Here is a 25,180-nt window from a genome sequence, read left to right as displayed (position 1 = left end):
TGCAGGAAACTGCATGGACCCACAGCAGTAGCGAATGGCTGACTCTCCCAGGAAAGGTTTTGTTATCCTTGTATTGCTTGACTTTTTTACACCACATCTGCGCTTGCTTCGTCATTCTGCCATCTGCTGTAACAAAATACAGGCAAAGCATTTCAGCAAACAACCCCTCCACACTTTAAAATGCTCCAACCCGGAGCACAGCCCTTGATTTCTCACAAGCTGTAGTGCTTATTATCCTCTTCTCCTCCTCCTCCTCCTCCTCCTCCTCCTCACCCCCACCACATGCATGATGAATTACATACACGTACCAAGCGTGGAGAACACAGAATCCCATTGATTTTGCCACAATGTTTCTATTAAATGAAATGGATGGTTATGCACTTTACTTCGCTGCACAAATGCGTTCGCTGAAAGGTCAGAAATAGCAGGTCATTATCCTTAAATTTTTAATTTTGGGACCCCCAATCAGACTTGTTTCCTGTTTGGTATTGTCTGCAGATACACAATGTACAGCCGAGCGAGAGACTCTGATTGCTAAAGCATTGAAATTACGGAGTATGAGCAGAGCGGTTTCGAGCACGCACTCTGTAGAGTCCAGTCAAAGTTTCCTCCTGGTGCAGCCGCACAAATCTCTTGGTAGCAGTAAACTCGCTGCACAGACTTCATTCCTGAACACATGTTCAAAGGTGATAAAATAAATGCAGATGGTTTCCCAAAACCTCAGTGGAACATTTTTTACTGTTACTAAATGGACTGTAAAAAAAAAAAAAAAAAAACAGGGAAAAAATGGAGAAAATACAGTTTGACACAGACAGGCAATTTTCAGAATAGCATTCAGTCGTTTGGGAGAAAAGCTAAATGAAATATGTGTTTATAATGATCTATTGGCAAAACAATATTGACAGAGCATCTGAGCTGCCTGATGGGAGTGAGTTTTAGAATACTGAAATCGACATAGGGTTGCAAGCTGAGTATTTTGCTTAATTACTCAACACACATAGAAAAGAGTTGCATAGGAACTTTGAATTAATTGCGCCATGACCAAAGTTGACAATAAAACCATCCCCGGCTACAGTGAAAACAGGATTAGGCCTTAACAAATTTATTACAGGCTTTGTTTACAAACTCGTTACAAAATTATACAGCATCTTTTGTGTACACAGGATTTACAAGAACGCGTAACTGATGTGTGCAATTGCTCCGCTCTCTGGTTGAGATCTGCAGGTTTTTCTTCGCTCAGGGCCTCATCCAGCTTCCACTGGAGAAGGTGAGAATTTTTCCATTGACTTTAGTGGAAACTGGATCAGATCCAGAGGGTAACACTTCCGTTCATTGTTATACAGGGGTGGGAAAGAGGCAGCCTATCTAATAACCTTATGCACCATGCTTCTTTCTCATTTAATGTGTTTCATATGACAGGCGTTGTATTTACTCTGATACGCTTTTGCTGGCCGTTTGTAAAATACTTGGTGCATTGATAAAGTTAAGAGTCAAAGACCAGTTCCTGTTACTGGATTTGCAGCAGAAAATGACAAATTGTTTTCTTTGAACCTGTAAGGAATGAACCTCCTACGATTTTCAGTGAGCAGAAATAAAGGCATTAAGATCAATTCTGATGTTGTTTACACCACCATAAACCTACATTTTCTCACCTGTCTTCAATAGAATTTTGCTGGATTTACATGGATGTGAACAAGCATGGCATCCACACCGTAAGAACAAGGCAGTTTGCAATGAATGGGATGTAGGGTTTGTGAGCATCAGTGACTAACCAAGCTCGGTTAGTTTTCTTGCTTCCTCTTCTCATATGGAGATAAACCTATCTGGCATACTGAAGCATGGAGATCTCTAAAGTTAATGATCCATGACAATATCTGCTCTCGATTACTCACAGCATCTGAAAATAATCTTTCTTTGGGAATTCAGGGTGTAAAATTAGGTTTTTAACTTGTAAAAATTTTCAGTGGGACAGGACTCTGAAAAATATGCTTGTCTTTCCAAGTGGAAAAATTAATGGGTAGGGGTTATTTTTTTCCCTGCTGAAACATACGCTTTCTTACTAGTAAAACTAGAAAAAGTTCTGTTGAGGATTTTTTTTTTTTAATAAATGTTTGCGAAGGAAGGAGAATGTGGGAAAATTTCTAGTTAGATCTATCAGCTAGTGAGCTCCTTGTTATATTACGTGTTCTCTTTCCTTTTAACGATTGTCTTAGTATCAAAGTTATTATTGCTTGAAGTGAAGTTAGAGTTTAGTCCTGTGAGGTGATGATATTTCCTGTGAGGTAAATACCCTGGCCTCATGTTGAAAATTAAGATGGTTCTCAAAACCTTCGTTTATGGCCTCCCCTGCAGAATTATACCTACATGCTCCAACCTAGCTTTCAGAGTCACAGCTACTCCAGTGCTTGGCCTCATGAGCAAGCTGTGCGTTTCTCTGGTGGGTTTATGATGTGTAATGCTCTCTGTAAGGGATTAGGGAGACCACACAATTTGCTGTCTTTGACGACCTGCTGCAGATTTGATGTTGGTTCTCCAGTAGTGAGAACTCTATGAACAAAGGCATCCTGCAACCTTGGTTTAGAGTGCTCTGATCTCATTCTCATTTGTGATGCTGAACACGCTACAACAGTGAAAGCTGTACTGTAAAAACCTAAGACCACTACAGCTGTAATGCTTTTTGAATGGCTGGCATTTTTCAGCCCTGACTGTGTGTTAAGATCTAGCTAGACACAGATAACAGATGCTGTCCAATCTTAATTCTGTTGACATGCATGACAAGACTCTCATTTACTTTTATGGGAGTGGGATCCCATCCAGAGCATTATACAGCTAATGTATAATAGACTATCTCTTCAAGTAGTGTAATTATTACTGTCCCCAGTGGAGCTACATGACAATCCAAAGAAGAGTTTGAGGTATATATATGTTAGGACATTTGTCTGTCCTAAGTAACAACTCACTTGCATAATTGAAGAATATTATAACTACGGACTACCTACAGTCACCATACTGCTCAAAAAGATTTATTATTTCACGTCCTTGCGAAAGCTACCAGATTTGTCGAGCAGTTCTACACATTTTTCCTTCTGCGAATAATGGAGAATAGATTGTTGAGGAGAAGAACAGTTTCGTACGGGTGTGTGGCTTTGATATCCATGCCAGGATATCACATCTTTATTTACTACGATTTGCAAGCCAAGGGCTCTTTCAATGTTAAGACACCACCAGCTTTGTTTCTACTTTAAAAATAGAGACAGAGAGGAACGATGTAACAATGTAAACAGAAGATATTTGATTTGCATGAGGAAAAAGAGGCTGATCACAATAAATGGTGAATTCTGAAGAAATCATCTTTTATGTATTATATTAATGATCAATTTAGATTGGTTCTTGGGTTCAGTAAGTTTCTGCTACAAATATTTTAGATATTTTTCATATCTTTTCCATGACAAACTGGCAGCATTAGAAAGAGTTGCAAAACAAATATGCTTCGAAAACATAAACAATAGTTGCTGGATTATTAGCAGTCATTCTGAAATGCTAACAGAGGGAAAATGGTCATTTCACTGGCAAAACCGGCATAATAAACAGAAATTGTGTTTTATGGCTACTTGATGCCAGTAACGTTGACATCGTCTGCAGACTACAACACGTATTTTGGTCCATTTTTGTTTTGTCAGCAAGGAGTCAACACTGCAGCCAATTAAATGTGAATATATAGACTGGGGAATATAAATATGTACACAACTCTTGACATTGATCTGATTTTTAACAATTTTACTAAATGACAGTCACTGGCTTGACAATACTGAATGAAAAATACTGATTTTACACAGATTTTACAGTAAGGTTATGGTATGCTGCCAACAAGCAGTGTCACAAACATAGTCTAAAATAAACCCGGAGTTGCCCACAGCAGAGGCACACACCCTTTGCTCTTGTTTATTGAGAGAGAAAGCTTATATACTGTAGATTTGCTGAAGTTTAATAAATAAGGTCAACTTATAATATATAAAACAATATAAACATTTATATGCTACATGCATATCATATAATTTAAAGTAATAATTTATATAGCAAAGAGATGCAGATTTATGTTCTTCCTATTTTCCTTGACAATGCGCACACGCAGGAGGTGTCTATCCTTATCCATCTCCAGCCTACAAGTTTATTGTTTTCTGAAGTCAGTGCTCTAACGTAAGTTTGGGACGTCTTGCATTGGGAGTTCCAGTGCTTGTCATCGATGCCGCGGCAGCCGTTTTTTACAGGCTTGGCTTCTTTACACCTTGTTTCATAAAAGTATTGCTTAACTGGAGAGTTACCTGTTTTAATTTCTCCCAGCACAGTTACCTGGTGTCCTCTAATGTCGATCGCAGACGATTTGTCCGTGACCCATAAACTTTCACTGTCACAAACGGAATATTCCCCTCGGTGGCTCTTATGCTCCGCGTACCTTTTCCGCCGAGAGGTTCTGTTCACCACCACTGAATTTCCAATATAATCCTCCATGAGGTACAGCGGCGGTGGTTCCAGCGGTGTGTTGTCACTCAAGAGGACTCGGGGAGAGTTGTAGCGTCTCTGCTGCCTTAAGAGGTCTGTATCCATTGAGATAACTGGCTGGAAGTCTGATTTCACATTTTCATCTCCATCCGTGTCTTGCCGAGTGTCTGCCTTCTGCACTGTGTTTTGATAGTTTTCCTTAATATCTACCATCTGCTTAGAAAGCTTGTTTTTCAAAATGTCAGCCTGAATGAGTTTAATAACAAGAGAATTTATTGAATCTTCTGGCAAACTCCTTTGATCCATGTTGGTAGACTGGATGCCACGAAGATAAGCGAGAAATATCACATAAAACAAGATGGACATCACCTTGTTCACCTGTAAGATCTGCAAAGAAACAGAAAGTTAACACAAAACCAATTAAATAGGGAAATTTACTAGATGCTGTAGACGTGAAAATTCAGATTTGTTTTTAACGTCTTACATCTTCTGCACGTTACAGATATAGATAGGCCATGTATTTCTTTAAAGATAATTTTTCATTATATTTTATAATGAATGCAACTGTTTTCTGACATTTTTTCCCAGTCTTTCATCTATATTTCATGCACTTTTCAGGATGACCTCTCTTCTCCTGTTTTTATGTATAGTGGCGGATATGTCAATTAGGTCCTTTCTCTACAAAGGTAGGTAGCTACTCTTGGGATAGTATGTCCAGGTCTTGACGGCAGAGAGAGGACAGTTTACTTCCACAGTGCCTATTCTACAGAGTGGCTTAGTTTCAAAATTGTGAGATTATACAGAATAGATTATCTGATGGTGTAAAATGAAGAAGTTCCAATTTTGCTAAGTATTGTTAATTTTTGTGTGTTGACATCTCATGAATCCCTCAAATTCCTATTCATCAAATGGCTTGTGTTTAACTTTATCCTAAGAGCATCATCATATACTGGGAAATAAACACTATACTTCAATAGCTCTTTGTCTCTCTTTCTCTCTCTGGTGCTATAAGGGAAAGTATTCCTGAAAGAAAAGGATGCCGTCAAGCAGCAAAATGGGGTTTGTCATATGCTGAACTTCAGAAAGCAGTAGTCAGGCTCCTGTAACACAAGTGAGAAGTTCAGATGGATCCACAGACTATTTTGCACTGGTTGTGTGCAGCATTGGGGCCTGTTTTTTTTTTGTTATTTACATTTATGTGAAGTGGAACAAAACTGATTGTAGTTAGAAATATTCAAGGACAAATGGGGGATCTCCCTGCCACTCTGAAACTGAAGAATCTTGTTCAAACAGATCAAAATGAACTCAAGATCAAGATTTTGAAAACTAGATCTAAAAGTGTGCTTCTTCTCTGTACCGTACTTTGCCTTGAGCTATTCTATATGGGTTCTTGTAGTATTTCTATAATTCTAGCTTCTGAGTATCTTCTGGAAGCTTATTTGTCATTTCTGGCTAAATCCTTCTGTCATCCTGTTTATGCAGTTGAGAACTGTGAGCATTCATCTAAGGAGGTGATTTTCCCTTGTGGATACCTGTATATTTTGTATTTGCACTTATATTTAAATGAAATTAATTTTCAATGTATAACACTAAATCATGGAAGCAAACCAACACTGTGAAGCATGTCTATTTTAATGAAATTGTTGCACAAATATATGAATTGAAGGAGAAAATATTAAACTCATGCTAGAGCACTCTCATGCCGTGTGGGAAGCCCTGGCTGTAGTACGGCTTCAAGTGACTCAAAACAGACTTGAACTTGATCCTTCTGCACTGCAAACACGTCCACTATGTGTTAGACCTCTAGCACTCTGGGGTGAAGGCACAGAGTTACAGAACACAGAACACATGGAGTTAGAAGGTTCCTCAAGAGATCATCTAGTCCAATCCCACTGCACAAAGTAAGGTCAGCTAGAGCAGCTTGCACAGGGCTGTGCCCAGCCAAGTTTTGAATATCTCCATGGATGGACACTCCACAAGCCCTCTAGGAAACCTGTTCCAGTGTTTGACTATCCTCACAGTCAAAACTAAAACCAAATAAAAAAAAAAACCACTCACCTTTCAGTATTATTTCCTATATCTCAATTTGTGCCTATTTCCTCTTGTCCTTTTTTGGGATATCCCTGAGAAGAGTCTGGCTCCATCTTTTTTTCTCCCTCCCATCAGCTATTTCTGCACTTTGATAAGATCCCCTTGAGCCTTCACTTCTCCAGGGTGAACAGCCCTTGCTCTCTCAGCCTCTCCTCATATCACAGATGCCCTAGTCCCTTAATCATCTTCATGGACTTGTTCCTCTATGTCCATGTCTCTCCTGTACTGGGAAGCCCAGAACTGGACATAGCACACCAGATGTGGCCTCACCAGTGCTGAATCGAGGGGAAGGATCCCCTCCCTCAACCTCCTTGTGACGCTCAGGGTACTCTGTGTTTTTCCCAGAAGAAATAGCAGAGAAATCAAGACTCTTAAACAGAAATTTTTCCACTTCTTCAAACCACTGTTTCATATTTAAGAAGGCAAAGAAAAAAAGAAAAACATTTTACTGGAGAATCCTCTATCCACTCTAAGCAAAACTCCTTTTAGCAACAGTGAGTCCCCACTTCATAGTTTGGAACTGCAGCAAAATCAGAGCTACCCTCTGTGGATGTGTGATCTGTCCTTTTATGGACAAGAAATGTGTTTTCTCCATTCTCAGTTTGTCACAGTATGAGTTCACCTAAATCTAGACTGTTGCTTGCAGCAATGTTATGCTTTGGGAAAAAAAAAAAATCTAAGATTTTCAGTTACCATACAATTACTGTCGTAACTAAACAAATACTAACTGAATGTAGATGGATCTCAGAGCCCAGACCGTGCTGTGTAAAAAGACCTCTTCCTGTGCAATTTGGTCTTCCCTCAGTAAATTATGTGCTTTTAAAAACAGTAAAAATATTACAAAACAGATGTCATTCAGCAGATTTCTTACAGCACTCAGAAGGGCTAACCCACATGACACATATGTCCATAGGATGGTGAGCAAAGCTCTGACAATGCTCAGCTCAAAAGCTGAAAGCATTATTCATGCCAACATGCAGCTGCATGTAATCACTGGTCTGCTTAGTTTCAAAACTAAGTGGCACCAGCAAAATACACAAGTTGGAGCAGGTGATGAGGTGGGAAAACTAAGACTGGAGTTCCTGCAGACTCTCTTTAATGTCATTCTGTGCACAAAAAGGAAGGGCTAGGGACCTCAGAATTAGAACAGTTCAAATAAAGTATTTTTCTCCTCCATGGAGGAACCCTGTTAATGGAAAAAAATGTTTAAAAGTATTTTTCTGGATCTAATTTAAAACGTCTTGTGGATTTGGTGGGAAGGGTGTCAAACTACTGTGAAATTTGACTTGTAGTTTGATTTGTACTTGGCAAATTATTCGCTATAAAAGTAAAAATGTTTCAGAACCAATCTTTAAAATTTTCTGGAATGTTTTGTGATGCAAAATTCAGAAAGAAAATGCATGAGATTACAGTTTTCAGGGAGTTCCTCCAAGACAGTTCACCTAGGACGTTCATAAGTAGCGTGTTCAGAAACTCCAGTCCATGACTTGAAATTGTCAGGCTGCTCATGAAGTCCAGCACCTCAGTATATGCCTAAGGCACTATAAGGCACTATTATAGTTAAAGAAGTGGGCATCACTTGGGAAACTGAGGCTGGTTTATGGCCTTGGCTCTATTTTGAGTATAAGACACCTTAAAAGTGCATTGGTTTGCAAGGCTGGGCAATATCGCTTTTGATAAATGGCTCTTGGCCTGAAATGGAACTTTGTGCCTGTCCAAATTGAGGATAATCTGCAATTTGTACTTTTTTTTTTTTTGTTAAACCAATACAAAGGAGAGAAAAATGTAAAACATGTAAAGCATTTTTCTGATGTTTCTGGACATGCTTCAAAAGTTACACAACGTAATTCACAAAACAGAAGAAGTGCTTACTCAGTATAGCAAGTGAGTATATAGTGAGTAAGTTATCTGTAGAGGAGACCTGCATTCAGAGGCAAGATTTCAACAGAGGTATCCTGTCTAAGAGAAGACTGACCTAATTTCCGGGCTCCTGGGGCACAGGCTTGTATGGACCTTAGCAGCAGCTACTCCAGTACAGGTATGAACAGCTCCTTTTCCAGCCTTTTGGAGAATGGCGTAAAAATACTCTGAGAATTTAGTCCTTCACATGAATTTTTCTGGTTTTTTCATTAAAAAAATTTTAAAATTATTCATTTGGGATAGAACGACAGATTTTGTTCAAGCCAAACTTTTTCTAAGTAGCTGCATATTGTGAGATACTTTTGTTGTTCTTCAAGGTTCTACTTGAAATTTTCCACATGTAAATCCATGAAAAGATTCATTTTAGCTGTCTTTGTGGACTATTTGCAGTCAAGTAAGTGTGATAAATAGTCCCAGAAATGGACACAATACTATTTACACTCCTACATGAAGTACAAACTAGATGACTATATCTGGGGCCTGAGCCTGGGTCCCAAATAGGCAAACATTTCCTTAGTGGCCTCAGAGTAAGAGTGCAGCCCAGGAGCATGCTCCCCAGACCAGTACCATCAGAAGTAATGTTATTAGATACAAATAGATATGACCATAATCAGTGACTGCTTCCACTTCATTACTGCCTGATACCTGATTGTGCTAGGGTATTAACGCTGCTACACGAGCTCAGTTTCTGTTTCCACAGGCTATCAGGTCAGCTGTGACATGCAGCCTAGTCAACATCGAGGTGTATGACAGCACATGACTTAAGTGGGTCTTCAGTACATATTGGGTGTAACGACGCATCCATCTGAACCAGTATAATCATCTCACTGTGCAGTACCTGCTACATACCTGTCCTAGAAGCTCTATGGTTGTAGAACAGTTTGGACAGTGTGAATCCAGAAAATTGATCCAGCCCCTTCTCTGGATTCACATCAAAAGGTATCCCTTGTTGACCTGTCTGTTTATGGTGAGCTCATCATTTGATTGGAGTCTGAGTGCCTGCATGTAATGGTAGATTACTAGTCTCACTTTGTGCATGTGCCATAAAGACAGTAGGTAGCTACCCAGGGTGGGCATTAGCAATCTGACATGGTCCCATGGTTGCTGTGATATCCATACTGTTTTCTGTCTCTCTCCTCTTGTATCATCCAATTCCTTTTCTTTTCCATATATTGGGTGTTCAGTAAGGGCTGCTGACATTCCAGAAAGTTGTTTTTCCTGCATCACTGAGAAGATTTGGACCAGCTCTTCTTTTGTGCTGTGCTATTCTGTGTGACTTTCTAGATGTTGGGATGTACCTTTGATGCTTTGAATTCTTTCTAGAGGTAATTAAAATGGGGGAGGGGGGCTCACAGCTCTCAAATCAGCCTTTAGATGTGTTTGGAAAACCCTCTGCTATGTGAAATTTGGAAAAGCACTGGACATCAATGTAGGAGGATGTATTAGTCTCTTGAGTTTGTCCCTTTGCATAGTGATTGTGCTCCCTTACTCAGAGAGACTATCCCGGCCTTCAAAAGTGATTGCATACATGGCAACAGAAACAAAGAAGATCTTTAAAAGAACGAGGAGTAGAACTAAGTGACAATTAGGCATTATGAGTGGTCCAGAGGGTTTGCGGGAACACACATTACAGCATGGTGGAAAAAACAGTATATCCTGGCAATATAGAGCCAGCTGTTAATTTGCACTAAACAAGTTTGACCTAGAGATTGCTGACGTTTGTGGCACAGTGGGTAAAAACAAACATCATAGAAAATAAAAGCTCATGCATTGCAAAGTTGTTTGATCTTTCAACCGTAGCTTTGTTTTGGTCTATTTTAAAGGTTTGTATTCCTGCCTATCACTGCAGTTTTAGTAGGGTATTAATGCTGTCTAATCTAGGTGCCTCAGGAAAGACCTGAATTTAGGAGAAGTTAATAATTTTACCTATTCCTTCCGTTAATAAATTAAGTCTCCAATAGACTGGCAAATCACCTTCTGCTCTTCTCAGACTCAACACTTCATGAAGTGTTGGAAAGTTTTGTTTTGTTTTGTTTTGTTTTGTTTTGTTTTGTTTGTGGTGATTTAAAATAAATCTGTATTGCTTTATTTTGATCAGTCTCTGAACCATGTACACAGCTGAAGAGCTAAGTTGTCATTTAATATGTTATGTGAAAATAATGAAATTCTAGTACTGTGAGATACTGCCTAAGTAATTTTAAGTCGTTGCTAAGAGGATCTGGAATAGAAAGAAAAGTGACTGGTGAATTCTACATTCAGCATTGTGATTTATGTAAGTCAGCTTCAAGTATTTGGCACTTTCTGAAAAATTTAAAAGCAGCTTTTGTTCTTCAGACCGAGCAACTAGTGATCATTTGTGGTGGCTGACAGCTTATTCAGGCTTTTGCCAAAGACAACAGTGTAATTATTCTCATTTCTTGCTGAACACCATTTTCACAAACTCACAGAAAGCAACAAGTAGCAGGATGCCCTATTGATTCCCTCATCCTAATAACTACATTGAGAACAAATGCAGCTCTTCTCTGTGCTTAGAGGAACAGCAAAAGGCACAGAACAAGAAAAGTGTCACTGCATTCTGAATATTCAGAAAGATGGGAGTTTGAAGTAATTACATATGAAAATTTGCACTGTATTTCAGAATAATAATTGACTATTTGTACAATATATTCCTGTAGAAGGATTTATTAAGGTAGGTTGCTGCAGAGTGCTGAATACCCCTAGAGATGCTATGACCCTCCTGAACAATTCCACTTCTCAAGATACGGAAATTTCAACACGTACGGATTGAAGCTAAAGCTTTCACAAGAGCCAGACCCTCTAAGAAACTGAAGAATTCAGAGACAAAATCAAGTGGGACTGAGTTATGGCAGCTCTAAGTGTTAACCCTCCTGTCCTTGGAGCCAACCAAACCATAAGTTGGAGCGAAGGAATTTGAAACTAATGCATTCCTTTTGCCAACGGGCTGGCTACACACTGTATCTAAGGATGAGGCCATCAAAGTTTAAGTCTCTGCAGCAGGTCAGTTGCTTTTAATTGTGCACTTCTCAGGGCAATTTTCGAAAGACACCTCTGAGCACTGATCCCCAATAGCATCCAGTGAACAGTATATACCTAATCTCTTTTGGAATGGAGTTCAGCCTACTGAATCACTAACATGTTCTCTTCCTCTTTAAATGACTGGCGGAGCAAAGCACTACAAGACAGTTGTTCACCCAAGTATGAAAAACTCATCTGCACTTCGAACCAATCTACATCATTATTTATGATTTCCATTGTGACCATGACCCTATTAGTCACTGAGGACAGCTTTCCCGACTGGTGATATCTTCCTGAGGGCCAGTTTTGTGACAATACATCTGCTGCAAGGAACAATTTGTTTTCTGAACGATTAAATGCACTGTGTAGAACTGTGGCAATGTCCATTCATTTCAGAGACAGCTGATTGCAACGGCGTGTGTGTCTACATCTGATCTTTCCACAAATATATCTTTTCGGAGATCAAAATGTGATCGCCTTACACATACCTGCCCGTTTCCAAGAGCAAGGTCAAGAGCAGTTCTTTGGTGCTTACCTCACTACTTGGAACAGCAGCTGCTTCTCACACCTTGTGCAAAGTTAATTCTGTTAGGTTTTGGCCCTGCACCTCCCTCCCCCGCCATGGACATCGTCTGGAGTTCAGGGCACTCGAGACCCCCATGGAGGCATTTGACACTCCCCAGCATCCTCCAGCAATCCCACTGAGGCACTCGACTATTAATAATGTCCGGTACAATATCAACTGCACTAGCTACATCCCCAGGTCTATAAACAACTACACAAGTAGGCAGGCTTTCCTCAGTCACAACTAGGTCTTTTCCTATTTTAATTCCTTTCCTCACTGATATTTTTGTGACATGATATTTACACCTGTCTGTCTCTGCCCAGGCTGTCGTAGTGTAATTTTGCATTAACCAGTCAACTAATTAATCTGCATATTGAGAAGGTCAGGGCAAGGGTTTGGGAGGCTGGGATACTGATTGCTCTGATTCGTTGGAAGAGTTTGGTCAAGTTCAAATCTCCATTCATTACTTTCTACATCTGCAAAGTAAGGAACACTATAGAATGGAGTTGGGGTTTTATTACCCTAGATATATACCCTGACATCATCTGGTTTCTCCCTCGAAGAGCTGGCTGTTGTTAACCTACAAAAAGAACGAAAGTAGAGATTTCCTGTCTCCACACAAGGCATGTCAGTCTTGTAGTACCATGCCCTGCATGTTGCGTGGGAGATGCCTGCCTGTTTTGAGAGTAACGAGGCATCTTAACAAATATATTTCCATAAACGTTCTCAGTGTAAATCACCCTCTATTTTCTTTTACCATTATCACATCTGTGATACTTGAGCATTCTGTAAGCATTTATCTTGGTTAATACCGACAAAGTAGGAGGAGTACAATTGTCCCATTTTAAAGAGCAGAGACTGGAATACACAGAAGTCAGATGACGTCTGCAAGGTCATACAGCCCCCGGGTTTTCGTGTTGCACTGCCTAGATGAGAAAAGCCTATTTGTAATGCTGTAAAGAAGTTTGATTGATCAATGACAAGCATGAAATGCAAGGAAATAAAAACAATGCTATCTGAGATGAGCAGTCAGCCACATCTTAGTCATGACAAAGGATTAAAGCCATAGCTGGGTAAACAATTTCCACAAAAGCTAAAGTATTTTTATGTATTATTCACTGTAGCTCTGAAAATTGTCCAAATTAACAAGAAATCTAAAGGTCATATCCTTCGATAAATCAATACATTCCAATGCCGTGACTCGACCTGTGCTAATTTTACAAAAACAGAAGATTTGCCCAGAGGTTTGCACTTTGCTTTTTTTTTTTTTTTTTTTTTTTTTTTTTTGAGAGAAGTCATTTCCAAACACAAGAATAGAAAACACCAGAACTAAATCATGGTAGTGGATAATTTAAGATGATGAACTGTGTGTTAGTTAATCTTTTCATTACTCTTCATTAATAACAGCAGGGCCAAGCAGCAAACAAATTAAATTTGCAGCTGAATTTGGAGGGGATGCAAACACCAGTGAGCAAAGAGGAATACAATCTCTGCTGGGGAGATGGAGACATAAAACATTGGCAGAAAATTGCAAAATGAAAATCAAAGTAGAAATTACAAGCTAGCGTGCTGGGGAATAGTGGTATTGAACAATTATATGCAGAGGGGAAAAGAAATTTAGAAAGGAGCAATACCTGATCAGACTCAGCAATGATGTAAAACTTTGGAAAGGCACAGTATTTAATAAATGCAAATACTGAGGCATTGCACTGCAGATCTAGGAAGGAATTGCCACTTTTTGTAGCACAGCAGAAAAGTCAGGAAAGCTACTTGAAAGTTGGAAGGTATTGTCATATGAAAAGAAAATTAGGAAAGAGCAGCAAACATTACCAGAAATGCTGTATAACTGACCTTTGAGGAAATTGCCTTGAATGAGCAAGCCTTTGCTATGAGATGACAGAAAAGGCATGACAGCAAACCCAGTGCAAAGATCTGGAAAGTATAAGCATTGGTGAAAGAGAGCATTCACTTTAGGGTGGGGCAAAGGAGTGTAATCAGGAAAAATGGGATTAAACTGAGGAAAAGGAAGTTAGCCTGATCATCAAAAGCAGTTTTCAAGCTCTGCAAGATGTTTGTAACAAGCCCAAGGCCACACCAAAGAGGTCTGGTTTCATGTTTCGTTGCAGTCCTGAAACTCTATCGAGGTCTTTTTTAAAAAGAGTTTGAAGATCCATTAACCTTTCAAGTCAACCTGGACCTACTTTGGCTCAACCAAGCCTGATTAATTGTTTTGTACTACAGTCAGTCAATAGTTGCTGTTGCTCTTATTTTCATCAGAGACATGCTTTGAGGGCTTAAGCTCTCCATAATTAAAGTTAAGAGCAGTTCTTCGGATGAAACTCACTTCTTTCAGCTCCTCACAATTCTGAGGGGTTCAAGCCTGACCTCTGGATATATCAGAGGCATGACTATATTTGGTGTATATTTCTGGAAAGAACGAAGGTAGCTATGGAAAGGGCTAATCATAGAATCATAGAATCATAGAATGGTTAGGGCTGGAAGGGACCTTCAAAGGCCATCTAGTCCAACCCTCCTGCAAGGAACAGGGATATCTCCAACTAGATCAGGTTGCTCAGGGCCTCGTCCAACCTGGCCTTGAACATCTCCAGGGATGGAGCATCCACCACTAAGGTGAAGTGGTCCACATTTATAACAATTTGTAACATTTGTAACGTTTGCTTTAATTGTTCTATTTTTCAATGCCAGAGATGGGTTTTATCTAACTTGATAGCAGGAGGAGAAAGGGAAACAAGTCTCAGATCATTGGAATTTTGCCCCTCTCCTGTTAGGCTATGAAAGAGTAGGCTTCTAGAGACTCTGTGATGCGGGATGGCCTGACATGGTTTTTACATTTCCATTCCCACTGAATAACTCATTTTGTAGGAAAAAAAATTGTAGACAAAAATTGACATTTTTTAAAAATGTTTTTAGTTTTTCTGATGATAAGAAACTCCAGAGGAAAAATGTTTCAAATGGTGAATTTCAGTATCATTATTTTGCTGAATTTTACATTGAAAACAAAATGTTTGTCTTTTGGTTTAGTTCAGAGACTGAAAACTTCCTTTTCCATCTTTTTTAATACCTTCCATTTTCTTTCTTCTTTTATGAAGTAAGGAAAACAGTGAAATCAAAAAAGGAAACAGAAGAAAACAAAGGTTACAGTTTCAAAAATGTTAGTCTCAGTATAAAAATCTTGCATCCCTAAACCTAGTTTACAGGTGCAGAGAGACCTCACACTCACAAGGAAACAGAAATACAGTAATAGGGACTGCCAGTTAGAAGTTAAATGAGCTTTTGTTTGGTTTGAATAAAAAAAAAAATCCTGAAGAGAACATGAGATATTTCTGTTGAAAAAAAGAGCATTTCTTTGGTTTTCTGACAGCTCTACTGTGACCCTTGAATACGGGTGTTTGCCTTGAGAGTAGGAACGCTGTTAGGGCAACGCTGCCTCTCAAGAGGCCCAGTCAAATTTTTAAGGTACGTTTTTTTTAGAGGGAAGAGTGCTCCTGCTGCTTGAGAGTTTCTCCCAAGCACCAAGTATGAGCCTTGCTGCACCTCCATGTGCAATGCACTGCCACCCCAGGGGTTCTCCATGGGACTGGGACTGTCGCAAGCCATGGTGCAAGTGGCTTTGGTGGGGAAGCTCAGTTTAATTTCAGCCAAAGCTGCACCTGTGTTTGCTTTGCAAAAGCCCATGACTCCGGGTTTCTTTAAAGTCACGCAGAAATACATCCCTGGCCACTTTGCGAATCAAAGTTCACTTTCTGAATTGCCTCTCCCTGTTCCTCAAAGGTTCACAAACCTCCAAATAGAAAAGTCTTGTTAGACAGGCGGGTGTAAAGTATCTGATGGAGAGTTCTCAAGAAGAGGATTCCAGGCCTGATCCAGATACTTAAAACACACCAGCAGGACCTCACTGAATTCAGTGTGAATTGGACGAAGTTTTTGCACAGTAAGAGGTGTGAGGGAATGACCATAGGACCAGAGACGAGACAGTTGAAGTTTGATCCTTATTTTATTGTTCATGTAGCACGCAACTGAATAGTTTGGGTCAGGACCATAGTGAGAAAGTAGCACTACAGTATATAATTAACATCTTCTCTATGGTCTTTGCACAGGCGTAGTAGGTTGCTCACAACCAGCTTAATATTATTTTTTTTAAGTCATTCTCAGGGAAAAGCAGTCTTGTATTTCTAATAAAATACAAGTAGGGGTTTTAGGGGGAAATGTAAGGTTAGAAGTTTGTTTCTTTGCATAAAATATAAGCCTTTAGATTAATAGTAGCTTGTATACCTAAAAAGTCTATTCTGGCAAGCTAATAAGCTGGTCTAATATGAGAGATCACCTCTCTCAACAACCTTGCTCAGTTTTACAGTGAAATCATGATGGCTGTCCTAAAACTACTCCCAGCTGCACAGTGAAACCCCTGAATGCTTCTTATGGAGAAGAGCTCACAAATATAATGTGTTGATAGAGGGACTAAGACGTGCTTAATCTTGCTTAACCACTTTTAAGTCAGCTCAGCTCAAGCCATATAAGTCTCACAACCCTTGTATAAGATAAGCAGGAACCAAGATGGAGAACAAGGACAGTCACGATGACTTCGCAGAGAACAGTCATAATGACTTCGCTAATTTTCAAGGAGGTGAAAAGGTCATCACGAGGAAGACATACGGCCTTCATCCCTGAGACCCCTACTCACGACCACAAGAAGGCACTGCGCACGCGCAACTGGGAAAAGTTAAAGGCGGAGACTATGGAAACGACTTCTCAGAGCTTATTGTAATAAAACCACCTCTTCGGGGAAAACTTATGCTTACATAACGTTTTACTGTATAAACACGAGATTGCTACTCTGGTGGGCACGCACGTTTTGTGGTGGAGCGATCCCCCGTGCGTCCAGCACTGAATAAACATACCGATTCTATAATTTCGATTACAGAGTGTTATTCCGCACATCCCTTTGTCGGTGTAAGACTGTTGTGCTTTTCACCATTGTGTGCGAATCTTTAAAAAAGCCATTGCCCATTTAGAGAAAAAAGTCATTCTACTAATTGGCATTACTTTATAGCAAATTGTTTACATGTAGGCCTGTCCTGAGGGTAAAGACTATTCCGGTAAATCTAGCTATTCTGCATTTTTTTCCTTGTAAAAATTTGCCTGAAGTGGAACTCTGCTTGTGAGTCCCCTAGTTCATCAGTGTTTGTGTGAATAAAATTTCCAGTATGCAGCTCTTCTTGAGACGCCGAAGTTTTCTAATTTTAACTCTCAGTTAACACTTTGCCGTGAGTTTGACTGTATTTAGGCGTTAATGCTCGAGGATGGGGAGAGTATTCAGGTCCCAGTCTAGCAGAGTGTATGTTTTTTAAGCTTGTGAGTTGCCTCATTGAAATGTGGATTGCTCACTCATTAAGCTTATGGTCGAATGCTCTGCTTAACTGCATCCAAAGTGCCTGCTAATTTGTGGAATTGAGCCCTACCTTCCGACGTCAAAGGGTGATCTCTGTGTTCTGTTGTGCTAATGCAGGCTCTGCACCTTTGCCAGGTCCGAAACTCATCTGAAAACTGCCTTGGTTTTTGGAAACCACCGTGCTTTTCTTATCTTTCAATCCAGATGCCATTTTGCTGTTGATACACAATGCCTCCCTCCTTCCTTCTTGCCAAAAATCTTTGAAAGAAAAATTTTAGAACTGGGAGTACTTTAACACAAGCTGTGTCCCGCCAGGCATATGATCTCCAGATATTTGATAGAAAAGCAATGTTTTAAACTGGGCATGGGAAGGAAACAAGAGAGATATACAGCAGCTGTCCTTGCCTCTCCTTATAGAGTCAACAACTAGAATGTCTTTTTAGAAAATTTCTTCTTACTGAAGAAATTCCGGTTATGAGGAATTTTATTTATGAAAAGGCAGGAATAAAGTAACTCTTGGTATGGGAACTAGGAACACAAACAGTAATTTTTTTTAGTAGACTTTTGTTCACCACGTGTTTTATCTACATTAATGAAAGAATCCTACTGACATCTGATCGCCACAAAGGTTAGTTACGTCATTGGATAATTGACTCACAGGTTAGATACCAGCTATGGAGATGCTGCTGCAGGAGTTTACTTCTTTTGTGAGAGATCAGGTGTTCACTGCTGTTAGAGGCAAGAAATCATGCTTGGCAACACAGCCCCCACTGCAAAAGCAGATGCTGTGAGTGCATGAGAGCTAGCAGAGGGCAAGGGAAAGCTGCTGGCAGTCTTATTGTAGACGTGGAAACGCTGCAGCATGAAGCTTTTTTTCATAATTAAAAATGGCTTTGGTGATCGAGTGCTTTTGCTGCTGTTTTACAGTTTGGAAACTAAAGCCCAGACAGGTTGTGTGACTTTTCCAAGGTTATGGCAACCCAAGGTCATGTGAGAAGAGAATGAGAGCGAGGATTCAGACCTTCCTCTTGAAGTCTAGGCTGTGGTTGGTTCTACCCACTGGACTAGCCTCTTCCTTCTGGTTGTTCCCAACACTCTGCTGGCCCTAAGCAAAATCCATTGAGTCATCTGGCCAAAATCAGAAGTACTTCCATGCCACATTTCTTCCTATTGAAGTGGTAGCAAAGGGAAACAGTCCTTACTCTAGTGTAAAGTCAGAAGTAACTGGGAAACAAGGATAGGGAGGGAAAAGGATATGGAAAACATTGCTAAAAGTGTCTATGACTGGCTTATGTAGAAGATCTCAGGTGCCTTGAGGAATTAAGAATAACTTGGAATCAGCTTTAAAAAAGGAGCAGGCCAATGCAAATCGACCATAACAGTTCAGTAGTTTTCCCCAAGAACCAACAAAACAATCAAGAGAGAGATTTTTAATTCTGCACATATGAAAATCTTGGTCCTAGACTTAAATTTGCACAGTAGAAATCCCTGATTAAAAAAGATCCAAATGCTATTGTATTTCAGGAAGTGGGAGAATTAGGGATGCTTACTTTGGACAACAGTGTAACCTTACAGTGTAGCCTCTACAAGGGGAGATGCACAGCTGCATCTCCCCAGGAGCAGAGTACAGAATATATTGTGAGTCAGAGCCACAGTTCCTTCCTATCTTCCCTCCACCACCACACGCACTCCCTTTGCTCTGCTACAAGAGTCAATTACTTCATCCTTTTCCTTTTTTTTTTTCCCTTTTTTTTTTTTTTTTAATGGAGCAGTTTATTTACTCTCCCATGCTCCCAGCCAGCTATTTTGGCTAGCAAGGAAGGGGAGCAGGGTGAAGCTTGGGCTCTCTGCACTTCTGTCATCTTAACACCCCCCATCTCCACCCACTTCCTCTCAGCAGGGAGTATTGGGTGAGCAGCCCCCACTCTTCTTGCTACAGGCAGAGTTGCATTGAGCAAGCTCAACTTGGACACTCATGGGAGCAAAGTTGGAGCAGGGGATGAGAGGGGGAGACACTCCTCCCTCCTTCTTATATTCCTGTCTGACTAGGTACTGGCCCTGACAATGTGTGGTAAAACTTAGCAAGTGTATTCTGTACAAATTCTGAGTTAAATGCCCATGTTAAAACGATACAGGATATTACCAGTGCTAGAAAATGTGGGAGCATGTTCACTGAAACCTGTGGAAGATCAGCGTCTTCCTAACTTGATCTCAAGTCTGTTACTTGAAATATGGAAGGGAGCCCATTGCAAAAACAAAACAAAGCAATCACATCCTTAGGAACTTTTGGGAGGCAAACATATGGGGAAACTCTTTACTAAAGGTGAGAGGTCACTCAACATCTTGGGATAACTGGATGTAAAGGGGATAATAAGTTCTCCAGCCTTTTTGACAATGGGAACATAAAGAGTCTTGCTGAGCTACAAGCAGGAGTAAAGGGCTTTTCCAATGGAAGGCAACTTTTCCTGTGCTTGACACTGATGGGAAGCCTACACATACTCAGGAAATATCTCCTATGCTCTCCCACAAAAAGGTAAAAAACACACCCACCCCTCTTTTCTGTCCCATGCTCCCATCATCTCATCCTAAACCTACACCTCTGGGCTGTAAGCACATCAAGCCTCATAAATGTCTTCCTTGATTTTGGCATGAAGGTCTCTTTCTTGTTAGCATACATATGGGGGTACAGTCTATGATTTCAAACTTTCCATATAGCTTCAATGAAGATACAAATGAATGGAAAGCAGAAGAGAACCTGGCAGTCAAGACTGGAGGTTTCAGATCATCTGGACTATGGGACTTCAGTGCATGTGCAGAGGTTTGATTTACAAGCAAAATACTGTGCTAGAGTTATTCAGAAAAGATAAGACACATATTTTGGGACTGCTAGAAATTAAGGAAAATTGCAAAGAAGATTTATTCCCATTTCAAGTTACTAAATGGTATTATGCTTGGAGACCATTATGTATACGCAACTCTTAAAAATCAAAGCTCATGGCCAAATTCTGCTTTTGGTCATGCAGAAAGCAGGCGACTGTAGACTGAGTTGCATATAACTGAGGTCATAATCTGGCATAGTGTCTGAGCTGGCTCAGTTTTCTATAAAGCTAATGTCAGTACTGGTAAGCCGTTATGAGGAAATCCAACAGGGAATGGGTCAGGTGTTAATGCTCACAGTCAACATGATTCCAAATAAATTGGAGGAATTTAAGAAACAATGTTGTATCTTACAATTAAGTTGCTTGTTTAGACTTAAAATAACTCTATTAACTTGAGTGGTGCTGCTTCAAATGTAACTTGGTACAAGTTAAAAGAAAATGTGACTGTTTAGAAGATCTTTCCATGTCAGATTTTTAACAAAAGTGAAGGAAGGAAGCATGTGGAAACTTCTGAACAACAAGGTGTTCTTCTTGTCCTGTTTTCTGTGTTCCATAAACAAGCTGAAACTAAAATTGTCATTCCTTTCCTTTAAATTTGGGGAAACATGAGTCTATGCTCTGAAACTTGGAGTCATCTGTTTTGCTGGCTCAGATGGTCTACAGCTACGTGACAGGAAGAAAATAGCATTACTGCAAGAAAGGGGGCTAGTTTGTCTATGCTGCAGTGAAAGAAATACCTTAAAATGCAGGTATCATTCCACAAAAAAATATATTGTAATTTCACTGCCTTCTTCCTAACCTGCAATTTTTGGCAGTGGAAAAGAGAGTTTTATTCACAGTAAGAAGACAACACTCTTATCTATTTTCTTTTATTTGTTTCTAACTGAAGACAAATTTTCATACTACTACAAAGTCTTTGGTTCAAGACTGGAAATTAAAGTTCTGGATTAATTTTCAGTATTTTCCTTCAATTTCAGTTCCAAACCCCCAGAGTTGTGATAAAGGATTTAAACCCCTCGCATCATTGAGGGTTAACTTTAAATCCTTTCCAGTGCGCACACTGAAGGCAAATGCTGCCTATCTGTGCTGAGTTGTCTAAATGGTATGCTTTGTGCTAGGTGAGGTAAATCTGCACCACGATCAATTAGCCATTCTGCGGCTGTGATTGAAACCTGGTTTCTCCTATAGGCTGAAAGGGTGCAGGTGAGAGGTTGCAATTTTGACCTGTTTTCGACTTTTCTCTCTTTCTACTTGGTTTAGTCCTTGCATCTGTCTTAAAACATTAAGTTTCAGGTTGGCACTCGATATGCAGTAACGAAATACACTGTACCTCTTCAGCCCTATGTGTAATGCAGAAGACAGTATCTGAGATATCTAGCAGGGAGGTTGAGTAAGAACTTGTTCAAGGAACTCAAGTACAGCAGGACAGGATCAGCATAATTATTACAAATTGTCCCATGGCTTGTTTGGATGATTGCTTGCTGGTGTCTAATTCTAGACAGACTAAGCCATGAGAACTTTTTCAGGACATTCAGTTTTTTCAGATATGTAAAAAGAAGTAAAGTGCTGATTTTGTACTAAAAAATCCTCACACTCATAAAACTCCTGGTGAAAGCAAAAGAGAATACAAGGAATGAAGATTTTAAACTATTGAAAGAAAATATATAGCCATTAACATTTTATTAGGTCTTGTCCTTTGTGTTCTGGGAAGGCAAAATTGCAGCCCTTCTAATGAAAACAAAACAAACTAAATCCCACAAACACCACAGTTAGGAAGGGGGAAAGAAGAACAAATAATGCTTATCACAATTTCCCTTCAGAACGCAGATAATGGTTGACTACCCTAAATAAATACTTAAATAAATAGGAATTATATTCTTTTTGAAGCTTCCATGGTTGGAAATTTCCTTATGCAGTTGCCTGTTGGTGGCATTCATGGTCCTTGCTTTAGTTGCTCTTTAGGGTAACATGTTCCATATGCCACATAGCCTTTGTATGAAATAGTTTAGACTAAATTCTCCTTTCATCCTCGTGACCTAATTTTAAGGTCTTACTGCTGTGGAGGACTAATCTGGATCAATTTGATCAGACCTTCCTATTTTATAAATGTCATTTAACTCACCACAACTTTTTTCTGCTTTCCATAACAGTAAGCCCAACCAAGTCCTTCTTTGTAAGCGTTGCTATTATAAACTCCCTTAAATTCTACACTAATTGAACAGTGCTCTCTGACTCAGTTCATTATTATACTTGCTTTCATTCAAGTAAATGTTTAAAGTAATGCAACACAGAAGCTGATTGTCTTCTTTTTTCTTGGATTCTGTTCTTTGGAGTAAATGCCAAAGAGGATTTTTTTTGTTAACAGTGGCTTCCCAGATATTTTTCTATGCTTTGCATACAACATAAATTTCTTCCCAGGCAAATACTCCCTTTGATACTTTTTTCTTGGAATAAATTGCATTTAACATCTTCACAAGCATTATTTTCTTTATGCCTTCCCATTAGGCTTCTGTGTAACAAATGTATGCACTGAAAAATTATCCATACTGTTCAGTTCACTAGCTAATTCAAAAATTCTCACTGTGAACTCTTGATGTTCCCTGTGCCTCACCTCTTTCTCTAACACTAGTTTAGACTGAGGGAAACTCTACTGCAGCTAGTGCAATTAAACTTGTGCAAACCAAGCACAAGTGACATGAGGTCTTTCTCTCTTTATAATTCCATTCTCCCAATATTCACATTTTTCAAATATTCTAACCTATAATCCTGATGCAATGTCTTTTCAGCAGGTTAACCTGCTTGCTATAAGTTTAACTTGTGCTTGTTTTACAGGTGGAAAAAAAATCAAAGAAACAATTTTAAAATGGACCCCATAGAAAAGTTGCACCAGTTCAGCTATGAAATTTTGACTGAGTTTGTCTCAAAGACGCACTGGTTTATAGGAGGATCAGTCAGGGACTGCATTACTTCTTCTTGCCATTGACACAACCATATGGGCAGAATACTCTCTGAATTTGTTCTGGCAAAATGAATTTTTACTCCTTTAGTCTACTTTGCTTGTGGAAGGTAGCTATATCTACACAAAGCACGATCACGCCTCTGGTGGTTGTTGCCTACAAGGAGTACTGGGCTGATAGAGTCAACCTGGCAAACATTGAACTGGAGGCCCGGGCCAGATCTACACTAGAGCTTTACCTGCATAGTTTTTTTTAAAAAAAATAAAAGCTTCTGTAAAACAAGCTCTTCCTGTACAGTACTGACATAGATAGGCTGCTGCAAAGTCCTTGCGTTGTATAACTTATGCTTGGCAATGGGCATGGCTCCGTTGGGAGCTAAATCCCTTTCTTGTCATATGCTGTCATCCTATTAGACAGCTTTGTTGTCAGAGACAACTTGCAGAATTATGCCTGTAGACAACCCCTTCTGTACTGCTCAACTTCACAAAACTTGTGATTTGGTATCTTTATAGTATTTACTTTCATGATATTCCCATAGAGGTGAACTGTGCTCCAACTATTCCTATTTTGCAGGTGAAAAACTGTCTGGCAAAGAGACAAGTTGACCTGCTCGAGGCCTGCAGGATGCCTGTGGTATGACAGAGAATTGGACTGAAATGAGCCAATGTAGACAGTAGCCAGAACCGCTTCTGTGTTTGGACCTGCGGAGATATTGCATATTGAGCTCTTGATGGCTAAAATCAGTCTGCAGCAGTACACTTCCTTGAGTAGTACCAGTAACAATATTTGTTTTACTGTAACTTAGTGTCTTGTGGTTGGATTCTTTGGTCTCCTAAAAAGTCAAACTGCAACTGGAAGTCCTGCTGCAGATCGGATGTTCTTAACTTTTTATGCTGCGTGAATTGTCTGATACCTAAGTCTGAAATTCAGTTTCTCTTTCTTGGCTTAACTTCCCTCAGTGGGAGCACTAACATAACACTGTCATCTTTTCTCTCTGGCCAACTGTTTCCATGACCTTCATAAAAGCCTTAAGATCCTCTCTCAACAATGGCCAACCTCAAAACTTATTGGGAGGGACTTACGAACAGACACACAGATCAGTCTTCTTTAACATAAGAAAGAGTAGAATATGCATTTTAAATAAAAGAAAAATTCAAAGAATTCCACCAAATTAAAGTGCATTCACATACTCTGGTGATGAGGAGAGAGTAGGAACCTATATTGAGTAGAATTGTACATAGAGAAGGAAACAAGATTAAACACATAGAACAAATAAACAAAGCAAGTGGTAACTTCTTAAAGCTAAGCCAAGCTAACTTCTTGGGATTGCAAAAGGTCAAAAACGCTTTAAAGTGCTGGAGCATTTTTCAGTTACAAAGATGAAACTAAATAGGAATTGAAGTATTATTTAAAATTGAGGAGAGGAATCCCAAAAGCTGAGGGAGTCTCAAAGAGTTAAAAGTCATGAATTCAGTAAGAAAAAGCATGAGTCAATGCCGAAAAGTTTACAATTTGACCATCTGAAAATATTTTGAGTTCAACAGATCAAAACAGCTTGCATGACTTGAACTTTAAAAGAAGTAAACAAACAAAAAATATGTTTAGAAACGCAAATTGTTTAATTGTTTGAAGTGAATAGGCTTTCTTTCCACACGGTTTGAATTTAATTGATTGGATGTTTCTGATGCAAAATGTTTTGGGGAATTTGGGATGTATGAAGTGGTTGTTACAAAGTGAGAATCTCATCTGATTGCTAGACACTAGCAAGTCAATGACCTGGAGGATCGTATCATTACAGTGGAATCATAAGAACAAAAAATAT

At 39.5% G+C, this 25,180-nt stretch overlaps 1 protein-coding gene across 1 annotated transcript; it reads right to left on the bottom strand.

Annotated features, from left to right (window-relative positions):
* Window positions 1-4,092: 4,092 nt before the first annotated feature.
* NTF3 (neurotrophin 3) lies at window positions 4,093-4,866 on the bottom strand. The gene has a single exon (XM_009981130.2). The coding sequence runs from the start codon at window positions 4,864-4,866 to the stop codon at window positions 4,093-4,095; it is 774 nt and encodes a 257-aa protein (XP_009979432.2).
* Window positions 4,867-25,180: the final 20,314 nt, after the last annotated feature.

The sequence above is a fragment of the Tauraco erythrolophus genome, chromosome 4 (genome assembly GCF_009769465.1).
Source record: "Tauraco erythrolophus isolate bTauEry1 chromosome 4, bTauEry1.pri, whole genome shotgun sequence".
Classification (NCBI taxonomy): domain Eukaryota; kingdom Metazoa; phylum Chordata; class Aves; order Musophagiformes; family Musophagidae; genus Tauraco; species Tauraco erythrolophus.
This window is presented reverse-complemented; position numbering and strand designations above follow the sequence as displayed.